The 22,781-nt window shown below is 36.8% G+C and overlaps 1 protein-coding gene across 5 annotated transcripts; it reads left to right on the forward strand.

Annotated features, from left to right (window-relative positions):
* The first annotated feature begins 1,769 nt into the window (after positions 1-1,769).
* LOC100258143 (uncharacterized) lies at positions 1,770-22,021 on the forward strand. 5 transcript variants are annotated; one of them, XM_059736612.1, is made up of 12 exons: positions 2,171-2,283; positions 2,838-2,915; positions 3,077-3,240; positions 4,126-4,348; positions 4,423-4,565; positions 4,658-4,863; positions 8,592-8,726; positions 18,499-18,627; positions 19,446-19,861; positions 20,404-20,620; positions 21,176-21,369; positions 21,592-22,021. In XM_059736612.1, coding segments are annotated over exons 2-12 (2,031 nt in total). In that variant the 5' UTR covers positions 2,171-2,283; positions 2,838-2,913; the 3' UTR covers positions 21,794-22,021. The 5 variants fall into 5 exon arrangements, 4 of the variants coding, with proteins under 4 accessions (XP_059592582.1, XP_059592538.1, XP_059592555.1 ...); XM_059736555.1 differs by lacking the exon at positions 2,838-2,915 and having other exon boundaries at positions 1,772-2,283; XM_059736572.1 differs by lacking the exon at positions 2,838-2,915 and having other exon boundaries at positions 1,772-2,283; positions 18,502-18,627.
* The last annotated feature ends 760 nt before the right edge of the window (positions 22,022-22,781 follow it).

Consider the following 22,781-nt stretch of genomic DNA (forward strand, 5'->3'; position numbering starts at 1 on the left):
CACAGATAGATTCCACAAAGATGTCTTTGTATCATAGGCGTCCGTAGAGAAAGAGGAAGACCCCATCATGTGGCACTCATTGAGGACTGTTTTTTAGTTTTTGTGTTTACTTTCATTTGCATTATATTATTAATTTCTTTTTTATTATGAACAAATTATTGTATATTTAAATGAAAATATGATAAATTTTAAACTTAAATTAAACTTATATATATATATATATATATATATATATATATACCACTTACATATAGCAATCTAACAATCTAAAAAATTGGTTTTAGGTTTAAATTTAAACTAATTATATTTATAACTAATTAGTTACAACAACACTATATTGATATAGAAAAAACAATTCATTAAAAAAAAATTACAATCTAAACGTCCAATCAAAATAATTCTTAAAAAATTGAATATTTGCATGATTTAAAATTTGAAGTTAAAAAATTGGTTTTAGGTTTAAATTTAAAGTTATGATCACCAGCTACTATTTTTAAAAAAAAATTCAAAAACCGTGATTACCAATTATAGTTTTGTGATGTGAATACCCACATGAATAAGACACACATTACATTGAAAATTATTTTGAGAATAAATTAATTTATGAATTTTTTGTTTTAAAGAAATCATTTTTGCCCAAAACTCCGGTTAGTACCTAATAAGGAACATTTTTCTTATTCTCAATGAATTTACAAAAATATTCCAAAAGCATTTTCATCTATTTACCAAAACAATTAAACTAAATAGTGAATTAATTGGAAAAACAAATGTATTTTCTTTCTACAATTCTATATTTTAAGAAGTGGAAAAACAAATTCTATTAGGTTGGCATTTTAAGTTTAAAATTTTAAGCCTTTCCATTCCATTTTAATCCCATTTTGAAAGGATTTTTTTTTTTTTTTTTTTTTGTTGTTGTTGTATTTAAGTAATTTTCCAATTATTTACCTACTTTATGTCATATTATATTTTGTACAAATGCATAATTGACTTTAATTTTTGCACAAAGTTACAAAATAATATAATATTCTTCATGATGAGGGTATAAAATAGTATATTTATAACTAATTATATTTATATTGAGTATAGTGCCAAATATTTTAATAAAATTAAACAAAAATATTTTTACATCAAATTAAAGATATCAATTATTTAATTTCATATATTACTATTATTTAAATAATGAGATAAATTAAAGTTAAATATTTTTATTAAACCACTCACATATTTTTAATCAATATAAAATCAAAATAATATAATATTTTTATTTAAAAAAAATTAAAGTTAAATATATATTTATATAAAATTAAAGTTAAAGTTGTAGTTAGTGATTATGACTTTGACTATTTTTAAAACAGTCAAAACTGTAGTTACCAACTACGATTTTAGAATTAAAGTTAAAGTCGTAGTTAGTGAATACGGTTTTGACTACTTTTAAAAACAGTCAAAACTGTCGTCACCAACTACAGTTTTAAACTTAAAGTTAAAACTGTGGTTAGTGACTATGATTTTGACTGTTTTAAAAAAATAAAACTGTAGTTATCAACTACGGTTTTATAATGTGACAATGTATGTGAAGAGACGCATTAGATTGAGTATTATTTTGAAAATTGGTTTACTTTATGGATTTTTTTTTTAAAATGTTGTATTTTGGGTAAAAGCTCTATCATATACCACTTTTTCAATGGATATGACATCATTCATATATCTATCCTATGCCATCTTACCAACCAAACGCACCTGAAAACAAATTATAGGCTGTCAAGCATGACACTGTATGACAAAAAAATACTAGGAAAGTTCACAGCCTGAATACTGATCGGCGAAACCTAATGAGGTTTTATACTTGCCTCCGCCGCTTTCATTTAGTTAAAAGCCCTGAGCGGGAGAGGGAGATTTGTATATGGCTTCACATCTTCTGCGATGCCCCACAAGGTCCTCGTCATCGCTAACATTAGGCTTACTCCCCAAATTTAAAGTAGTCTGTTCTCTTTTCTCTTCTCTATGCAGAAGAAAACCATCACCCTTCTCAGCTCCAAGAGACGCCCCTCCAGTCCCAAAGAAAGTTCCCTTCACAGTCTCAGCTCATGGCACATCGTGGCAAGATCCCTACCATTGGATGTCCAACACCGCTGACCCCGACCTCTCCGCATACCTTCGCCACGAAAACTCATATGCTGAAGCTTTCATGGCTGACACCCTTAACCTCCAGCGGACACTCTTTTCTGAGATGAATTCTAGAATGCCCACTAATATTTCCACTCCCACTGAACGCTGGGGGCCATGGTTTGTCCATTCCCGTTCTTCCCATTTCCTATATGAATTGCAAATTTTCTGTTTTTCTTGCTTCTTCTGTGAACCCTTATCGTTTGTGTTGAAATTGAAGTTTTTTCTCAATTAACATCATTTCTGTTAGCTAGGTTTAGAGGATGAATGATTGTGTCGACACAAATTTTGCTTTAAAATTTGCATTTTGCCACTCTCTATGTTTTTAAGTATGAATGTTGATTAAGTTGAGGGGTTGCTCTATTCTATCGCAATCCTGGCCCAAAGTCATCTCTATGTACAACTTACGAGATAGGATGCCAGCAACTTAGCAGAATGATTACCAATTATCTATTCTGCGGGCATAAGCTGTGCGCTTTCTTGTTTGGGAGATGCCTGTTTTCAATTGAAAGTTCTTTGTGGGGCTGGTGTGTTTGTTTTAGTGAGGTGAAGTACTGGTGGTTGGTTTTGAATGACCGCCTTCTTAAGCCTCTGTTTGTCTAATGATCAGTCTCTTCGGGAGCAGTGGCCCTTTGTATCCTTGATTTTATTAATAGAGTTTGGTTGTGTTACAGGATGTTGTTTTGGTCTTTCAGTTAGTCCTTTGCTTATGTCCCTGTCTTAGCCGTGGGATCATCTGTCTATATCCTCATGTAATTGGGTTTTCCCCTTTTCTAGCACTAGTTTGTACACCATATTTGCTTATCAAAGAAAAAGGAAAAGAAAGAACAAAGGAAGAAAACTTTTTTTTTTTGTATGATCAATGAAAATGCATTTGAGGTTAATGAATTGAAGTTGAGTTTTGCTTGAGCAGGTTATACTACCAATACATTCCGGAGGGGAAGGAATACCCTGTACTTTGTCGGAAATTAGCAACTCAGACAAATGGTTGGGCAAAGTCTTTTCTTAATAACGTGATAGGAGAATTTGGAAGGGAGAAAGTTCTCCTGGACTGGAATGAAATTGCAGAAGAATATGGCAAGTTACTTGTTACCTCCTTACCTGGAAAGAATGCATGCCCTTTTTTAAATTGGGTTTTGGTAAATATTTGGATCATCTCAGTTATCTTTATGAATTAAATGAAGCCCAGGTGCGATGTTATATATTGAGGTTACTAATTAGGAAGTGATATAATTTTCTTTGAATTGCTTTGTATTATGGAAGTTGGTCTTTTATCTTTTAGGCACCATTTTAAATGAGTGTGATATATATCCTTGTTTTGAGTGTGATATATATTCTTGTTTTGTTGGGTTCTATCTAGAAAGTTTGAAACGTAAAAGAGAATGTATTTTTTAGGAGATGAGAAAAAAATGGAAGGGTTTCTATGCTTGCATGGCACTGATGAAAAGTAAATTCAAACTTTAAAGAATTGGGTTTGTATGTGATATTCCATATCGGATAGGGGAGAAAGTTCTTGACGCTATATAAGTATGAACTTCTCTTAACTTTGTAGACGTGTTTTAAAAGTCGTGAGAGCTCTTTTGGGTCTAAGGCGGATGATATCTACATGGTTGGGTGTGGGTCATTACAAAATGGTATTAAAGCTGATCCTCGACTTTGGTGTAGGGGTTTGTTTGGCCCTGTTTGTTTGACCCTACAATCCCATGGGATACAACATGGACGATGTGTCTGCATGTGGGGGTGATTGTGATATTACACATCGGATAAGGGAGAAAGTTCTTGATGCTATATAAGTATGAGCTTCTCTTAACCTTATAGATGCGTTTTAAAAGCCGTGAGGGCCTCTTTGAGCCTGGAGTGAACAATATCTATACAATTGGGTACAAGTCGTTACATTATATCTGTGGAATTGATTTTTATTTCCATTGGCATTCAGATTCATTTAGATATTTAATGTTGTAGGTTATGTTCATGTTGGTACATGTCGAGTTTCTCCAGATCACAACTTTCTTGCATACACACTTGATATAACTGGGAGTGAACGGTTCATGCTTCAAATTAAGGATCTCCATAGTGGCTGTATTCTTCCAGACTTGAGGGTTGATGGGGTTGTTAGCTTGGCATGGGCTCAAGATGGTTGTACTTTATTCTATACAACAACAGATGAAAACCAACGGCCTTACAGGCAAACTTGCTTTTGTCTTCTTGAGTCTTTCATTCAGGAGTTGGATATTTTCTTACCTATTTCTTTGTTGGCAGGGTGCAATGCATTAAACTGGGATCAGATGCTGTGAATGATGTCCCAGTATTTACAGAAAGTGATCCCAGCTTCTGTGTGGACATCACGAGTACAAAGGATGGCAAGTTTATAACCGTGAATTCTAATTCAAGGAGTTCATCTGAGGAAGGAACTCGCCTATAAAATTTCCTTTTCTTCATTGACATTTGTAAATAAGCAGCCTTCTTTGTTGAGGCTTATTTCCTGTTGCTCTGCAGGTTTTCGTGATAAATGCAACCAATCCAGAAGAGGGCTTGCGAAGAATGAATAAGCGTGTCCCTGGTGTACAGTATTTTTTGGAACATCACCATGGTTTTTTCTATATTCTCACAAATGCTCCTTTAACCGATAAGGAATTGTCTGTTGGAGATTATTATTTGGCCAGATGCCAGGTTGACGATGTACAGTTGGCTAATTGGCAGGTAAATCTTGTCCTCTTTGTATCTTAATTGCATGTTGCACCTGGTGTTCTATTCTTGTATATTCAAAGGCATATGTGAATACCACTTCATGAAGAATTGAAGGGTTTTTTACATGGGTTAAATTACTTTATCTGTAAAAAACCCTTCTAAGAGAGAAGAGTCAAGAGAATTATGCTCATGGACACTGAAAAAATTAGACAATTTTCTTGTGGAGAATGAAAAGATATAATGGAGCGTTATATTTTATATACTTGTTTATTTCGAAAAACTATAAACTTAATTTTGGTGCAAGTTTATCTCGATAACTTCTCATTTGGTGCATGGAAATAGTTAGACGCCACTTAGAAATTGAATTGTTGGAACTGTTTGGCTGTGGCACAGCACCCCTTACTTATAGGTCCAGTATCAAGATAATATAACATATAGTAAACTATTATACTAAACTATGAATCCTGGCATGCTGGCTTACTTCTGTGATGTTGTTCACTGGTAGGTTGATATATTGAAGCAGTTGAAGCTAAGGTAAATTTTAGAAGATTTCACTAGTTATCATGGGATTTGAAGGTATCTTGAAATATCGGTGGGTAGATTTCTTTTGGGGGCATACACATTTTAGCCTCACCATAGGATTTCTTATGGATTGTAGGCAAATCTAGCATTATTTCTCAGACACATAAAAGCTGAATTTGAATCTATTTGCTGGCTGCCATTGTATTTTAGAATTTGATCCTCTTACTTACATTTCATTGATATATCACAATAAATGATAAAAAGGAGAAAGGAGACCTACCTGAAGCTTCATATATTGGATCCTTATCACAACATTGCCTACTTATTGAAGTGGTGAAAGTAACCTTGTCCATTTTGGCTTTGAGTGGATTCTGATATTGTTAGCTGGAACCTTAAAGATTTGGAGGCCAGAAAGGAAGTGGTATGAGGCTGTAAAGAAGAAAAAATAATACGTGAACAACAAAAAATCAGGTCCTGGACAAGAGCAGACTTAGCCAAAAAAGGTTTCATGTGACCTCAGCTATATTAAAACTTATTTGAGTTGAGTTGAGTTGAAGAGCATATTGCTAGAAAATACGTGTGATTGTATTTTTGGGATTGGATACACTTTGTAAATTAGTTTATTTTCTTTTTCTTTGTATCTGTTTACTTCTTGAGTAAGCCTTGCATAAGTTACCTGTACCTCGGCTATACTTCCTTTTGGCATCTTCTGATGGATTGTTCTACTCATAAAAATTAAAGCATCATACTTCTTGTCAATGGGGGTGTGCTGCTATAATCGGACAGGCTACTTGACTTAGCTGTTATAACATGTAATTTGATCAAGCCTACTTCTACAATTTGCAGCATGGAGACAATTCTTGTTCTTGTTTTGTTTTGGTGTGTGCTTGTGTTTTCTTTTCTTTTTCCCTTTTTTTTGCTTGGCTATTTCCTTGTGATATATTCATCTTTTAATTGGTTCCATGTGCTCTTCTTTATTATTTTTTGGCAATGTGGATTCATACTATTGCTTTTACATTTGTTGTTTGTTGGCAATGTTTTGTCTTAAAAGTTAAACTCTCTCTCTCTCTCTCTCTCTCTCTCTATCTATCTATCTATCTATCTATCTATCTAGCTATCTATTGAATGTTATGAGTGATGCACATAAAGCTATTACATTAATATTTTCTTTCACAAAAAAATATGTAGGAACATTGTCAAAATTTTCCTTTTTCATTGAGTTTTATATCATCAAATGCTCCCTGGTTTGTTTTTAAATTGAAAATTATAAATAAATATGATGCATAAAAATTATATCATTGAATATTTCCATTCATGTAAAAACAAAGTTAATTTTGATGATATATTTGACTGGAAATTTAGGAAAAACATAGAAATTTGAGTATGTGCCTATAGATACATTATATACTACCTGAGCTAGTGAGCAATAACACCTGACCTTTGATCTAAACTATATTATGATTGCTTTGCAGCTTTGACTAAACATGAAATCTCTCATTAAGTAGTGTTCATATGCATAGTGCACGCACTACACTTCATACATATTGTACTTAATCCCTACTGAAATTATATTGTACTGTTGCAATTAAACAGTGAAGAGGTGAGATATTTGGGGAAGTAATTTAAACCTATTGGAACTTAACCAACTCATTGTGTCTGACATAACATTTGAAAACACAACTTGATATGACCACCACAATTTTCAAGAAATGCATTGGAGATATAGAATTCTATAAAAATACAATTTGCTTGATTGCATTCCTGTGTAAGCCCAGAAGATATATTCAATTTAATGCAATATTCAAACACAGTATTAAAGCAAACCTATTGGAGTATAATGGGATAGAACAAAAATAACCCACTGAAAAGCCCATGAACCAAGCATGATATTGATGCCCAAACTCAAGCCAAAAATGAAGTAAAACAGAATGAAATCAAAGCAAACAAAGGATTCCCAAAAATTAATTTGAATGAACAAATAGAACTTATAGAATTCAAACTTTATAAGCTAGTGCCACCAACACCACGCCACCATTCCTGTTGCAGCACTGCAGCTGTGGATAATCATACCCCGCATAGTCATCGTCAACAAGTTCTCCTGAACTATCCAGTAAATTATCATGCAATGCAACTAGTTTCCTAGCTTTCCCCATATCCTTCTTGAATAAAAAGAAAAAGAGAAGAAATGTGTTGGATCTCTGGATAAGAGGTAATCTAGAACAGGTTTAAATATCTAAACAAGTTAACACAAATAATGAGAATCCTATTTTTACTAAGAATTCCACTTCGATCAGATACTAAGGAATTCTTTTAGGAATTTACAAGACACACTTTCTTATTAAATTTAATTAGTATTAAATTGAAAAATCAAAAGGATTTTCTTCTAAGTGTGGATGTTCATACTATATTCAGTTGGAGCAAGCTCTTATTACAAACATCTTGATTGTGGTGAGGAATGGTAAAGCTACCAACCAATTTCATGTGCAGATAACCTAAAATCTTGGGAATTAGTAAACTGTCTTTATGCTTTACAATACATAGATAAGTACCCATGGCTTTGGACAACATGTTAATTAAGTACAGTTTGAAAGCCTTCACCTGCAAGACCTGAAGTTATTGCTATATCTGCAACTGACAACCTATAACCAACCACATAGTTTTGCCTCAACGACAATCCATCTACACAGCTGCATGCATTCTCAAATTCAGAACCGGATGAAAAGATAGGATCATATTTTAGCCATTCATCAATCTGAAAAATGAAAAATAGAATAATTTTGTGAATCATTAACAGATTTGGATATGAAAAGGAAAAAAAAAAATGTAAGGAAACAAAATTTGACAATTTAAAAAGAAGAAAAGTTCAGTGGTCAAGAGAATCTCCTACCAAGATTCAAAGGCAGATCCATCCTGCCTGTAGAAAGGAATAATAAACAGATATAAAATTAATATTAATGTTTATGAACAAAATATTGAATGATGAAGAAATTAATTTAATCTAGACCATTACAATCAAATAATAGTAAAGAGATGAATTTAATATGGACAGTTACAAGCAAATAATGTAGATGTGAGATGTGAATGAAAATAAGTGATATAATAGAGGAATTTTGGGAAGAAAAAAGTCTACAAAACCTTCATATGTTTATATATAGCATATTTTTTTTTTTTTTGTTTCCTAACCAAACATATATTCATATGCCGTTGTTTTCTTTTAGAACATCATCCTCCCAGGTGAAGATATTAGCATACAAGATATGGACATTTTTCATGGACATTTGGTGCTTTTCCTCAATAGCAAAGGTTGCTCTATGATATGCTCCATCAATATGCCAATTGATGTTAATTATAAGGTATTGAAATTTTTGCTAATATTACAAGCTGATTTATCGATAAAATTTATTGAAACTAGAATATCATATTTGTCTTTTTATTTAATTTTTTCTGTATAACATTGAAGGTTATTGTAATAGAATTGGAGTGAATATTAAGCTGTACGATAGAAACGAAAGATAAAACCAGAAAAAGTTATTTTTGTTTTGATAAGCAAGCACAATTCATTAAAAGAAGGCTAAAAAGCCCCAAAGTATACAGGGCGTATACAAGGCAATAAAGGCCTTACAAGCAAAAAGGCCAAAAACAAACCACCCCTTAACTGGAGGCAAGCCACTCCAGGAAACCTAAAAGGGAATGCGGCTTCTATTCCATATACAATTTAGCCCAACCCCAAATATTACATACAAAAGAATATTTAAACCTCTGAATTGCTAATTCCCCCCCCCCCCCCCCCCCCCCCCTAAATGCTAGTCTATTCCTTTCCTCTCAAACCGTCCAAAAAATAAATAACGGAATGGAATTCCAAAACTTTTTCCTTTTTTTCCCCACAAAAGCACCCCCCCAGCTAAATAATACCTCCTTTACAGTATTAGGGAACACCCACTTGACCCCAACTAAACCCAACACTAAATCCCATAGCACTCTGGCCACTATACAATGAATAAGAATGTGATTCACACTTTCCGCTTCGCAAGCACACAAAAAACACCGATTAGGGAGCCGCCATCCTCTCTTTTGGAGTCTATCAAGAGTCAAAATCTTTCCCCAAGTCGCTTCCCACGCAAAAAACATGATTTTAGTTGGGACTCTTTCCATCCAAATTTTGTTTTTCAGGAAGATGATATCCATAGGCCTATCCAACCAGCTATACGTATCTTTCACTCTAAACTGCCCACTTCCCCCTCCCTTCCAAGAAACCGAGTCTTCCTCCCAAGTAATCCTAAAGCCTCTCAACGCTTGGAGCAACTCACCTACCATCTCCACCTCCCAATCATTAAAATCCCTAATAAATCTCAAGTTCCAGCCTCCTTCTCCAACATTCTGGTCCCACATGTCTTCAACTAACGCATTCCTATGGGCTGCCAAGATGTAGAGATGTGGGAACCTTTGGGACAACGCTGAATCCCCACACCACATGTCAGTCCAGAACCTGATTTTATTGCCTTTCCCCACATTGAACACCATTTTATCCCAGCACTAGCCAGCTTCCTTTAAAATCTCCTTCCACACCCCCACCCCACATGCACCCACAACCTTTTTGGTCCTCCAGCCATGATCCTCTTGACCATACTTTGCCATCAGCACTTGCTTCCAAAGGGCCTCCTTATCAGAAGCGAATCTCCAAGTCCATTTACCAAGTAACACTTTATTCATAAGGGTAAACTTCCTAATTCCAAGCCCCCCTTTCTCCTTATCCCCACACACCACTTCCCGTTTAACAAGATGAACTTTCCTCTCCATGTGAACCCCCCCCCACAAGAAGTCTCTTTGCAATTTTTCTAATTTTCTTGCCACAGAAATGGCCATTCGAAATAAAGACATCTGATACACTGGCATGCTAACCATTGTACTCTTAATTAGTGTAATTCTCTCGCCCTTTGAGATATATTGACTCTTCCACAGGGCAAGCCTCCTTCTCATTTTCTCTTCTACCCCATCCCACCCATAGACAGCCTTAGTAGGCACCCCCAGAGGTAGCCCTAAATACACTGTTGGCAGCTGCCCCACTCTACACCCTAACTCCACAACCAACTCCTCTATCCCTTCCACCTCCCCTACTGGAATGATCTCACTCTTAGCCAAATTAATTCTTAACCCTGAAGCGGCTTCAAACCAGAACAAAATCCAACTCAAGTTCGTTAAGTACTCCTTCTTAGCCTCACAAAAGACAATAGTGTCATCGGCAAAGAGAAGATGGACAACGTGGGCAGCCCGCCCTCTACCACGCTGAATTTTGCACCCTGAGATAAAGCCCCCCTCCATAGTCCTTCTGATAAGAACGCTTAACACTTCCATCCCCATGACAAAAAGGTAAGGGGACAGGGGGTTCCCTTGCCGCAATCCTTTTGAGCTTGAAAAGAAACCAACTGGTGTTCCATTCACCATAATTGAGAATTTGGCTGTGGAAATACACCACTACATCCACCTCAGCCACTTAGAGCCAAACCCTATTTTTTTCATGACCTTCAAAAGGAACTGCCAATTAATACTATCATAGGCCTTCTCTATATCTAACTTGCAGATAACCCCATTATCCCCCCTCTTATTCCAGGCGTCGATCACTTCATTTGCTATTAGAGAGGCGTCAAGAATTTCTCTTCCCGTGACAAACGCGTTCTGATCAGGGGAGACTACTTTTCCTATCACTTTCTTAAGCCTGTTGGCCAGCACCTTTGCCAACAGCTTATAGAGACCCCCAAAAGGCTGATGGGTCTAAAGTCCCCTATATCCTCGACCCCTCCTTTCTTAGGAATCAGCACCAGAAATATATTGTTAATACTCTTGAGGAACATATTATGGTTATGAAACTCCTTAAACATCTCCAAGATTTCCTCTTTAACGAAGTCCCAGCAACATTGCCAGAAGAATAAAGAGAACCCATCAGGGCCTGGGGCTTTATCCCCATTCATTTCCATCAAGGCCGTCTGGACCTCACCCTCAGTGAAGGGAAGCTCCAACGTCTCCGCTTCTTGCAAGCAAATTTGATTAAAAGGAAGGCTTCCAATGTCTGCCTTCCACCCCGAACTTTCTAAGAATTGCTGCTGAAAAGCATTCGCTACCCCTTCTTTAATTTCACGCTCCTCTGTCAGCCTAATCCCATTAATCTTAATTCTGTCCATGTAGTTGACTCTTCTATGGGCAGAAGCCATACGGTGGAAATATCCCGTGTTTCTATCCCCTGCCTTTAACCATAATTCCCTTGACACCTGCCTCCAGTGAGTTTCTTCCAGATCTACCCACTTGGCATAACCCTCCTTAGCTTCCTTCTTACAAGCTAATTCCTCCATTGTCAAGCTTCTCTCATCCTCCACTCTGTCCTAGTACTCCACTTGATGAAGCGCAGCCTCCTTGTTACATTCTAGATTTTCGAACACCTCCCTATTCCAAGCTTTAAGCTTCTGCCTCAACTCCTTCAATTTCGTAGACAATCTAAAACTGGCGCTGCCACTGACCTCAATCCCCCGCCACCAATTACGGATTAAATCCTTGAACCCCTCAACTTTGAACCACATGTTTTCGAATCTGAAAGGGGTAGGCCCTCTCCTCAAGCTACCCCCCTCAAGTAATATTGGAAAGTGGTCCGAAGTCGGCCTAGGAAGCCTTCGCTGACTCACCCTACCAAACTGATCAAGCCAGTAGGGAGAGACTAGGAATCTATCTAGTCTAGCCCTTGAAAGACTTTTCATGCCCCCACTCCACGTGAAGGCTCCCCCATGCAGCTGTAAGTCCACAAGACCTAGCTCGTCTACTACTTCCGCAACCTCCTCATAGCTGAGGTTATTCTCCCTTGCTTGCTTCTTTCACATTGAGCCAGGGTGATGTTGAAATCACCTCCTAGACATCAAGGTCCCTCCCAAATTCCTCTGATCGCCCCTACTTCTTCCCACAAACACTCCCTCTCAAATCTAGTGAACGGGCCATATACACCCCTAAAAGCCCAAATCACCCCATTCTCCACTATCCTGAATCTGCAGGATAAAGAGAACTGACCCTCCTCCCACTCCAACAAATCCAGAGCTCTTTTATCCCAACAAATCAGGATACCACCAGCCGAGCCACATGCATTCAGGGCCTTCCAATCTAAAAATCTACCCGACCCTAAACTTCTCACCACCCTGTCAGTCATAACCTGAATTTTTGTCTCTTGAATGCAGAAGAGATCCACCTTCTGCTTCCTAATTACCGATTTAATTACTTTCCTTTTCGTGCTCTCGTTCACCCCCCTCACATTCCAGCTTAACAACTTGAGATTCATTAAACAATCACAGTCTGCACCCCTCTGCCCTGGATAGGACATTTCTTTCAGCCATCCCCCTCATAGTTGACTAAGCATTCCAACCTCTTTAACTCCCTTTCAAACCTCGATTTTTCCAATAATCCTTTACTGTGGATCTTTTCCCTCATTTTCCTGATTTTGACCAAAAAATTTAAAATATCCTTTTCCAGACCATCAGTCGAAAAACCCAGGAATTGGTTGAACCTTGCTAGACTACTTTCTTGCCAGTCCAGGTCCCCTTCCCCCCTTTCTTCTTGTAGCTCATACTGTGATGATCCCCCCTCCAGTTCCCTTGCCGTTGATATGGGGCCTTTAAACTCAACCAATTCCCAGCATACATTACCAAGTACCAGCTGCACCTTGCCCATTTGACTCATTGCCATTCTGGCAAGCCTCCCTTATCACCCCAGAATGATCAAAGAACTCCCCCTCTGGAGTCCGACCAAGCGAAAGCAAAGAAGAATGAGAAGAATTCCCCGAGTCCCATAAACCCCGTAAAGTTGAGAAAGCCTCATACCTCAAAGCTTCATCCTCTAGAGCACTGTCTGCCAACACATAGAGAGGATTAGCCTTCTGATCACTCTCAGTTTCCTTCTCCCGCATTCTTAGAAACTCCAGCTCAAAGTTGGCTTCACCAGAGAGCCCAGGTTGAGCTAAAGCCTCCATCGGGCCTATATTAGGCTGATACTCCGCCGGGCCTTTTTTCTTCTTGACTGAAGGCCCACCAGGCTGCGCCCCAAACTCCTTCAAACAACTCGATGACGGCCTGCTGCACTTACTTTGGTCCAAAAATGGCCCAAAACGCGGCCTAGGCTCCTCCTCTAATACCTTCTCCTTACCTTTTGGACCTTTCGTCCTGCCCATCGGCCCAAGCCCACCACCTCCGACCTCTTTTGCCATTACTACTTCAAAAGTTGATTGCGAACTAGGCTCCCCATCCCTCCTTAGGCCCAAATTGGATTCATTAAGCCCATCCAAGGACGACCCATCTTCAACCCCACCCGCTGAAGCCCGGAGCATCGACCCGAATTGGATCCGGCCCCCCGACGAGACCCTACCCGTCCCGTCCAACTGCCCTTCCATCCCATCGTTTGACCGTAGCAGTACCTCGAGACCTACGCTGCCCCACTCCTCCACTCGCCGGCCAGCACGTGCACCTCCGTTGCGCCTTTTCTCTCCTCTGCCACGATCTGTTGAGCCCCGGCAGTCCTCCGACTTCTTTCTAATCGACGGCAAGACTCCCCACCATAGCGGGAGATGATAAATAGTCTCTTCGATTCCAATTTCTATCGAGCTTGGCAGCTTGCCCCTCTACGTCTTCACCAGGATCCTCGCCCATCAGAGATTTTCCATTTTTTCCGTCGGATCGTCCATGGCTACAAAGCCCCCACACTCATCTCCCACCCTTCGCAAAATATTAGGAACCCAAAGCGACAGAGGCAAGCCTTTAATCTTCACCCAAGCTTCCTCTTCTATTTCCCCTTCTTCCAGACACCCATAACTCGAACTCCATAGCTCCAGATCAACATGAATCCCCCCCACCAACCTTTTCCCGATGGCGAATACTTTCCTGGCTTCTACCACCTTTTCAAACTCCAATAGGGCCTGACCCTTTTCCATCCAGGCCAACCCTAGCTTCCCTTTTATCCCCTAAACACTCGCCATCAGCCACACCATCCTCGCCAGATCCTCTCCTCCTGCTACCTTAGGGTTCCATTTTCCCACCAAGCATTGTCCCAATCTATCCACATTTCTGCAAATGTCCTCTCCCTTTATCTCCATCCTGGCCGAGATGCTATTCCTATTCCCCCATCTCTTTACCATTTCAGCTTTCACTCTTTCAGGGGTCGGCTCGTCCTTTTTTTCCTCTCTTCTATCAATCATTGTATACAAGTTCCGCACCGCTTCCGCCATAACTGACCATCCCTTTCTTCCCCCTCTGCCTCTCGAGATGCAAATGCTGTACCTTTTCTCTTCCGCATCTACGACCCCTAACCGGATAAAGCTCCCCGCCTTACTAACTTCACGCACCATGGAGTACCTTCTCCCATTTGTCGTCTTTTCCATCCTTAATGCACTGGTCCAACCCTTCCAGAAAAATCCCAACGCTTGCTGGCCCCAGTCTAACCCATGAGGACACTCCTCTTTTACTTTTCACAATGAAGAGTAGGGTTTTACCTCTTCTCTTCTCCACCTCTACTACAAAGATTTTCGATTCCACCCCGAAGCTCTTTCTTCTCCGTTTCGATTCCACCTCGCCGTCGTCGCCCTCACCCTCGCTCTCGCACTCTCTCACTCTCTTTCTTAACATCACATTTCCTTATTAGTCCAAGTGTTCCAATCCAGAAAAAAAAAAAAAAAGAAGTTGTTTTGCATACTGGATTAATATATTATGAAGTGCTTAGGAGTACAAAACATAAAAATGTTGTTGAAAGAAAAGGGAAGAAAAAAAAGAGAAAGAATGCTTGAAATTTGAGCTGAATACAATGTCAACAACAGCAGCAGCAACAACAACAACAATGACAATAGAAGTAACCATAATTATAACAACAACAAAAATAATAAAAAGTAATAATGAGAATAACATTAACTAGAATAATAGCAATAACAATGACAATATTAAAAATTAATAATAATAAATTGCACATATATATCAATATCAATAATAGCAACAAAAACATCAAAGACAATAATAATAGTAAAAAACAATAACAATAATTATAAGAATAACAATAATAGCAATAATTACAACAAAAATGAAAATGTTAAGAATAAGAACAAAAACAACAATTAATAATAATAAATTGCATATATATATATCAATATTTGGGCAATCCTGCCTGTACTTTTATTAGTATCTGTAGATGTGAAATAATCTATGTTGGTGCTTCTGCATCAATGAAAATATTTTAATAAGTAATTTTCTTGTTCTTGCCACAAAATAGCTACTTCATGTTGCATGCTACACATGAAATGATGATAAACTCGATCTTTGGTGAATTCCTATGAAGATATATTTAGAATAAGTTATTTAAAAATAGTTGTAATGGATTAAAAAAATGGCAAAAAAATTAGGAGAATTGTGCACATATGTTGTTTACTTTTTTCTTAGGGTGGTTGCAGACAATTAATCACTCACACTGTAGGAACAAGATACCCTTCTCCAACTAGTTGGGATTAAGGTCCTATTCAGTTGAGTGAGCTAATTTGAATCTCATCCTAAGTTCTCATTGTTGTGTGGGTGGTTACTCTTTGTTTATATTTTCAGATTCTGATAATGTACAAGGATTATTTATTGCATATGCCAGTCTGAAATGTGTCCAGATGCAGGCTTGAGTGAAGTGAGATGCAACCTAAAGTGGATATGCAATTTAATATCATTTGACGTGCAGTTGTATAGGAACAATCATTTCAAAAATTTGAACATGTAATTGTGTAACTCATCAACTAGTGAGCAGAAGAAACTAAAGCATGGTGTGTGTCCACCAACGCTTATGGAAGTGTTGAGAGAGAATGAATTGATTAACACTCAAAACGGAGTTATTTTCATACTTAACCTGAGGATTAATAATGCATTTTGATTTTTAATCAATTATTTTTAACTTGAATGTGTGCTAAGTCCAAATTTGAAAGCTAATGTGTGAATCTGGGTGGGTGAAGAATGCAACAAAGAAGAGGAAAAGGGCTTAACTTAGGTGAATCCCAAAGATAAGGATGGCACAAGGTTGCTGAAAGCAAAGGTAAGAGCAAAGCAAGAGACTCAGATCTTTAATGAAGTGAAGGGAAGCAAAAAGACCATGAAATTGAAATACAAAGGTCATTTCAATTTGAGAGCATCAGGAATCGATTTTGGAGGAGTTAGAACTGAGAAGATGGTTGCTACAAGTGAAAATTTCAATTTGAGAACAAGAGGAATTGACATTTTCGATTTGGAGGGAAGAGCAAAAATGGTTTTGATTTCATATTTGATTTGCTTTTATTTTCACAAGGGTGAAGATAGAAGTTGAAATTGGAATTTCCAATTTCATTCAGTGCAAAATTGATTTCAAAATTGGAGCAAATGGGGGAAGCAGTATCTCAAATCAGAAATTCTGGTTTGAGACTTGTGAAATCGAAAATTGTGATTTCAGAAAACAAAGAAAGTAGGAATTGCTTTGGAATTGATTTCAAAATTGGTTTGTGCACTGCAAGGGAATCCAAATAGCGGAAATAAAAAAATTTGATTTGAACCTTTTGAAATTGATTTTTCCCAAAGAAGGAGGTCGGATGGTGATTTTTCTTCATACTTGAAACTGAAATTTCACACCAAGACCTAGTTGGAATCAAAATTTTTTATTTCAAGGATATTTTGATTTGTAACATTATGAGAATCAGTTTCCATGACTTTTTTTATTGGACTTTGTAATATCTTAGGACATTGCCGTGTAGGATTAGAGTTAGGATATGTATGTATTCTCATTGTTAGTGTTTTGATATGGATGGATAGATATATAATAAGAGAGATTTGGAGACTTTACTTCATCATTTTTTTAGTTTAATAAAGATTTTAATTTTCTTTTGTTTTTCTTAAAATCTCAGTGTTTATTATTGATCTTGAGGTGAGAGAGAGACTTTATGCTTCTCCAGTCATGAGCAACCAAGGGGATCATCTGATCATGGAGGGGTCTTCAGTATTTAAAGCTGCTTATGCTTTTTTTTTTTTTTTTTTAATAATATTTTTTGTCTTTTCTTTTACTCTCTTTGAGACAATGGACGAATCTGGGTCTGGGTGCGTGTCTTTGAAGGACTCACACTGACCTGGTAGAGGGTCTTCAAGCACCATGATAGCCAAGGTCAGCCACTGCCCATGGTTGGCAACAGCCCAAGGTGATCCCCCTGACACAAACACCTCTAGCTGCGACCTTCTGCACCAATCAGCACCCTGCACTGCCATAGTCCTTGTCCTTACTGCCTTCATAACCAATCAAATCCTTTAATGCCGTTGCTGCCACTTTTTGGAGCCACCATCATATTTGCCAGTCGCTTCTGTTCTGAAAAGCCACCATTGAAGCCCTATAAAAAGGGGGGGATCTTGTGTACCATTCTAAATTCATCTCTCATTGTGTAGATGATGGTGCCCAAAATGTTATTCAGGTTACAGTTGAAGACAAGAGAGATCAATAAGCTGGCACAGAAGGAAGTTTTGGTAGGCTGTGTTTGGATGTGAGAGATAGTATTGATACAATATTCTAGCATAAGTGGCTCTTTATCTGGGGATTTAGTTTGAGACAGATATTTATGTGCCAGGGCATTGCTTGGTAGCTCACATTTAGGATGCCTTATGCTTTTGAGTGTAAGCATATTATGGGCCATTTTTGCTTTTCAGATTATTTATTTATTTTTAACATGCTACAATCTTTGATCATATGTTTGCATTAGAAAATATTTGTGAGCGATTTATTTTGCTATTCCTACAATATTTTATCACAGCCCATGGGTATTTCTGTGGTCTTTAATTTGTGTTTTAACGAGAGAAGGCTATGCTGTTCAGCAGAACATCTTAACTAATGTACAACTCATTTTTAGAATGATTCTTTTCTTTTCTTATTTTTTAAGAGGGCATTCAGTAATGCCTTTGCAGAAAGGCAGGCCTTCGATGCACCTGCCTTTTTGGAAGGGTACACGGATGCCTGGCGAAAGGCGTCTCTCTGATCCAGAGCCAGACAGCTCACCTACATGTAGCACTTTCAAAACCATAGTTAAATAAACATGCTTGTTGCTTACTGGTAATTTTTCTCGAGTTTTTTTTACAGCAGCAAATGGAGATTGGTGATCTTAGTCCATGGTTCTTCCCTCTGCCTTCGGGTTTATGTAAAGTTGTTCCATGTTCAAATCATGACTTCATGAACTTCGTCTATCGTGTGGTTGTTTCATCTCCAGTGGTATAACTTCTATAAGCTTAACAATGAGATATAAATCCTGAATGTTGATGCTTTGTAGTTTAATTCCTTCATTTCTCTTTCTTCTTTTGTCTTACAACATAGGATATCTGTAGCATTTAAATGCTGCTTTTTTTTTTTCTTTTTTTTTTTTTGTAATTTTTTTTTTCAATTTCAAATATTTTTCGACTAAAATTTTTTTTGTCTTTGAAAAACTTTCATACACTTAAAGCATGGCGATAATTCTCCAAGTTCTTGAACTTTGATGTTTTTTCTTTGTAGAGTGGTTGTGGTCCTTGATGTTTGGCTTTTCTATTTATAGAGACATTTGTTTATATAATTGGAATGCCAAATGAGAATGTATAATATTAATATGGATGTACCCTCAGAGTTTGGTGGCTTCCAATCATTTTCCTGCCATGTATTACATGGCTTTGATATTACATTTGTGGTTGAAGTAGTGGATCATTTTATGCCTAGCACAACATTGTGAGACCAAATGCAAAGGCTCTATGCCATTTGAAGACATTTATACTCTCAAGTCTCACTTTCAATTTATTAAGCATAGCCAAAGTCCTAATTTGGGGTGTAAATGAAGTTCCTTTTGTTGAATGATTAGCTTCATTTCTTTCTGAAAATCAATAACTTGATGGAGGCCTTACTCTCTTTAAACTTTTCTCAAGTACAATTGCATAATCAAATTGTATGAATATGATATCATTCCAATTTTGAGTTACATAACCTCATCCGGTTTTTACTTTTAGGAGTTGCATCTGAATTTCTCCCTCTTTCCTTTTTTTTTTTCTTTTTGGAAAATGCAGATGCCTGATATGATCATTGATTATGACATGCGGCAACGGGTATTCTCCATAGTGCAGCAAGAGGAGGTACTAGGTGTTTTTGGTAATAGTGGATCGTTCTCACAGACTCATGACCTAAATACTAACAAACTGTTGGATGCCCAAAATGGTGAGAACAAACATGCCCAGATTACTGAAGTTCAGAGATGGAAGGACTTTTCTGATGCATACTGTTGTGAAAGAAAGGAGGTTATTTCCCATGATGGTGTTGAGGTTCCTCTGACTATTTTGTACTCACGAGAAGCATGGAAGAAGGGTCTGTCTCCTGGCCTTCTACAAGGCTATGGAGCATATGGGGAAGTTCTAGATAAAGCCTGGTGTTCAGATCGTCTGAGTTTGCTTGATCGTGGCTGGGTGGTGGCATTCGCTGATGTGAGGTTAGTTCTATCTGTCTGACTTTTGCTTTGCCAATTATGGCTGCATAGTTTTTCGTAAGTGGGCATTGGTTGGCATTTGAATTGGTTAAACCACCATATTTGCCAAGGTATTTTTGGAAGTTATGCATTCTCATAGTTGATTCAATGTGTTAAAAAAACATGCTATGGTTAAATTCATGGTGGACAGTGTGGGCATTTCAATTGCAGGTTAAACCACCTAATTTGCAAAGCTATTTTTGGAAGTTATGCATTCTCATAGTTGATTCAATGTGTTCAAGAAACATCTATGGTTTGATTTGGGTCGAGTCAATATCTAGTTGAACCTCTGCTCTGTTTTTCCTGTTTTTTTAATGCTGAGTGTGAGATTCAAATAAAGCATATTAATTACTATTTACTACCAATATGACTTGACATTGGGATACTGAGTGCTAACTATATTAATTGCAGTCTGATGGTTAGATTCATGGTTGAAACTAAATGTGTATGTTTTTACCTGTGATTCTGTTATATTGTACTCAATTTGACATATTTTATGTGGGAAGGGGTGGTGGAGGTCCGGATTCTTCATGGCACAAATGTGGCAGTGGATTGAACAAGCTAAACTCTATTTATGACTTTGTTTTATGCGGCAAATACCTGGTTAATGAGGGCTATGTTCATGAAGACCAGCTTGGTGCTATTGGATTTAGTGCAGGAGGTCTTCTTGTAGGGGCAGCTATCAATATGTGTCCTGATATGTTTCGTGCTGCTATTTTGAAGGTAATAACATATGAAACTACTTGGCATTTTGTTTTTGATATTCTGATTGGATTGAAATCAGTTTATCATGATTTTGGTAATCTATATCACTTGCTCTGCATGGTTGCTAAGAAGACAGCAGAAGGAAGATCATTATGTATATAACACAAAAACTTTTTTTTTTACTGATTTTTACGGAAACCCAAAGAAGATTCAGCGCTGCTTCTTCAACAGTCTTTGCTAACCAGGACAAGGTGCGTTTTGGGGATCAGGGTGTGGGGTGGGAATGGGGTGTAAAAGTGGGAACGCACTCTGGTAAAGTAGTAAACATATAATATTAGAATATCATGTCTTCACTGTCATTTTCTGTTGCAAAAAGAAAAAAAATATAATCTATTTGATGATCTTGATTTCTACTTCATCCTATGGGAAAAGAGGGAGAGAACTTTTGTCTTGTAACTCTTAAATTTGTACATTTTCTCTCATATGAAGAGTTCTTCTAGTTTGCATGTTCCATTGTTTTAATCATAAGCACAGGCTTTATTGGAAGGATGATCTTTTTGAAATATTTGTCAGGTTCCATTTCTTGACATTTGCAACACATTGTTAGATCCCAATTTGCCTCTCACTTTATTGGACTACGAAGAATTTGGAAATCCTCGAGTACAATCCCAATTTGAGTCCATTTTAAGTTATTCTCCATATGATAATATTTCTCAAGGAAGCTGTCATCCTTCAGTGCTTGTTACGGCATCATTCTATGACTCAAGGCAAATTCTTAGCTCATACCTTCTTCATCTACAGTTTCATACCTGTATACATTTTTGCATGCACTTATTCTGTATTTCTTATATATGTATGTACGATACATTGCATCCATTGGCTCATATTGGTAGCTTTTTCAACTTGCACCTTCATCTACATTTACATACGCATGCACATTTGCACATAAACTTAGATGGGTGGCATTTAAAAGTTACAACCATTCTCAGGGTGGGAGTTTGGGAAGCTGCCAAATGGGTAGCCAAAGTACGTGATAGCACTTGTTCAAGTTGTTCCAGTGGGGTCATCCTGAAGACGAATATGAATGGAGGCCATTTTGGTGAAGGAGGCCGTCATGGTCACTGTGAGGAAACAGCGTATGAATATGCTTTTCTAATGAAAGTTATGGGGATTTCATGCGATACCACATGATAAGTGTTCTTTTGAATCAACACAAGTGACGATATGAGGAAAGTTTGTATTCAAAATCTTTGGTGAGTGTGATCTAGTATTTGTCTCTTAAAAGGATTTATGATTTCCCATTGGCTCTTTGTTATTTGTGAAGGCGACCTGAAGCAGTTGGGGCACTCAAGCTCTGAATGCTTTTTAAGATACAGAATTACTTATTTTTTCACTCAATACATGGGGCTAGTTTGAAAATGACTAGGGTATCAAGTAATTATCTAGGTTGATGTTTGGATATACTTCCCATTTTTTGTTTTTAATAATAGAAAGACATACAAAATGCAAAAATTCTTATGCAAAAAGTAGGTATATACCCTGTGTAATTAAGGACACTTTGTATAATTTTCATTTTCTTAAATTTTGAAAATTTGAAAAATATCGTTATGATTAGTAAGGGTATGTTTGGTAATCATTTTTAAGAACAATTTTTTTTTTGTTTTTTAGAATAAAAAGATTGGAAAACATGTTTGGCAACAAGAAATTTGTTTTCTATTTTATGTTTTCAAGAATAAAAAATATGATATTTTTAAAGAATATATTTTAGTCGGTTTTTAATATTTTTAATTATTTTTTAAAACATAATTATATAAATATGTATAATGATTAAAAATAAATTTCTAGACGTAAAAATCATTTTTAAAATATATTAAAAATAGATTAAAAATATTTCAAATTTTCAATACGTTTTTAAAAACTAATTTTTAAAACTATTTTAAAAAATAGTTTACCAAACGGGGCCTAAACTTTTGTTTTTGAATATGAATTTTTATCTTTAAAAACAAAAATAGAAAATATATCCAAATGGGCTTAAATTTTTTAAAATTGATTTTTTAAACTTCATTAAAATATAAGGACCTGTTTGGTCATTTTTTTTAAAAATTTGTTTTTAAAAACTGTTTTTTTATTCTTTAACTTAAAACAATTTTTAAAAAAAAAGTTTCAGAAAATATGATCA

This window comes from Vitis vinifera, chromosome 1 (genome assembly GCF_030704535.1).
Source record: "Vitis vinifera cultivar Pinot Noir 40024 chromosome 1, ASM3070453v1".
NCBI classification, from domain to species: Eukaryota; Viridiplantae; Streptophyta; class Magnoliopsida; order Vitales; family Vitaceae; genus Vitis; species Vitis vinifera.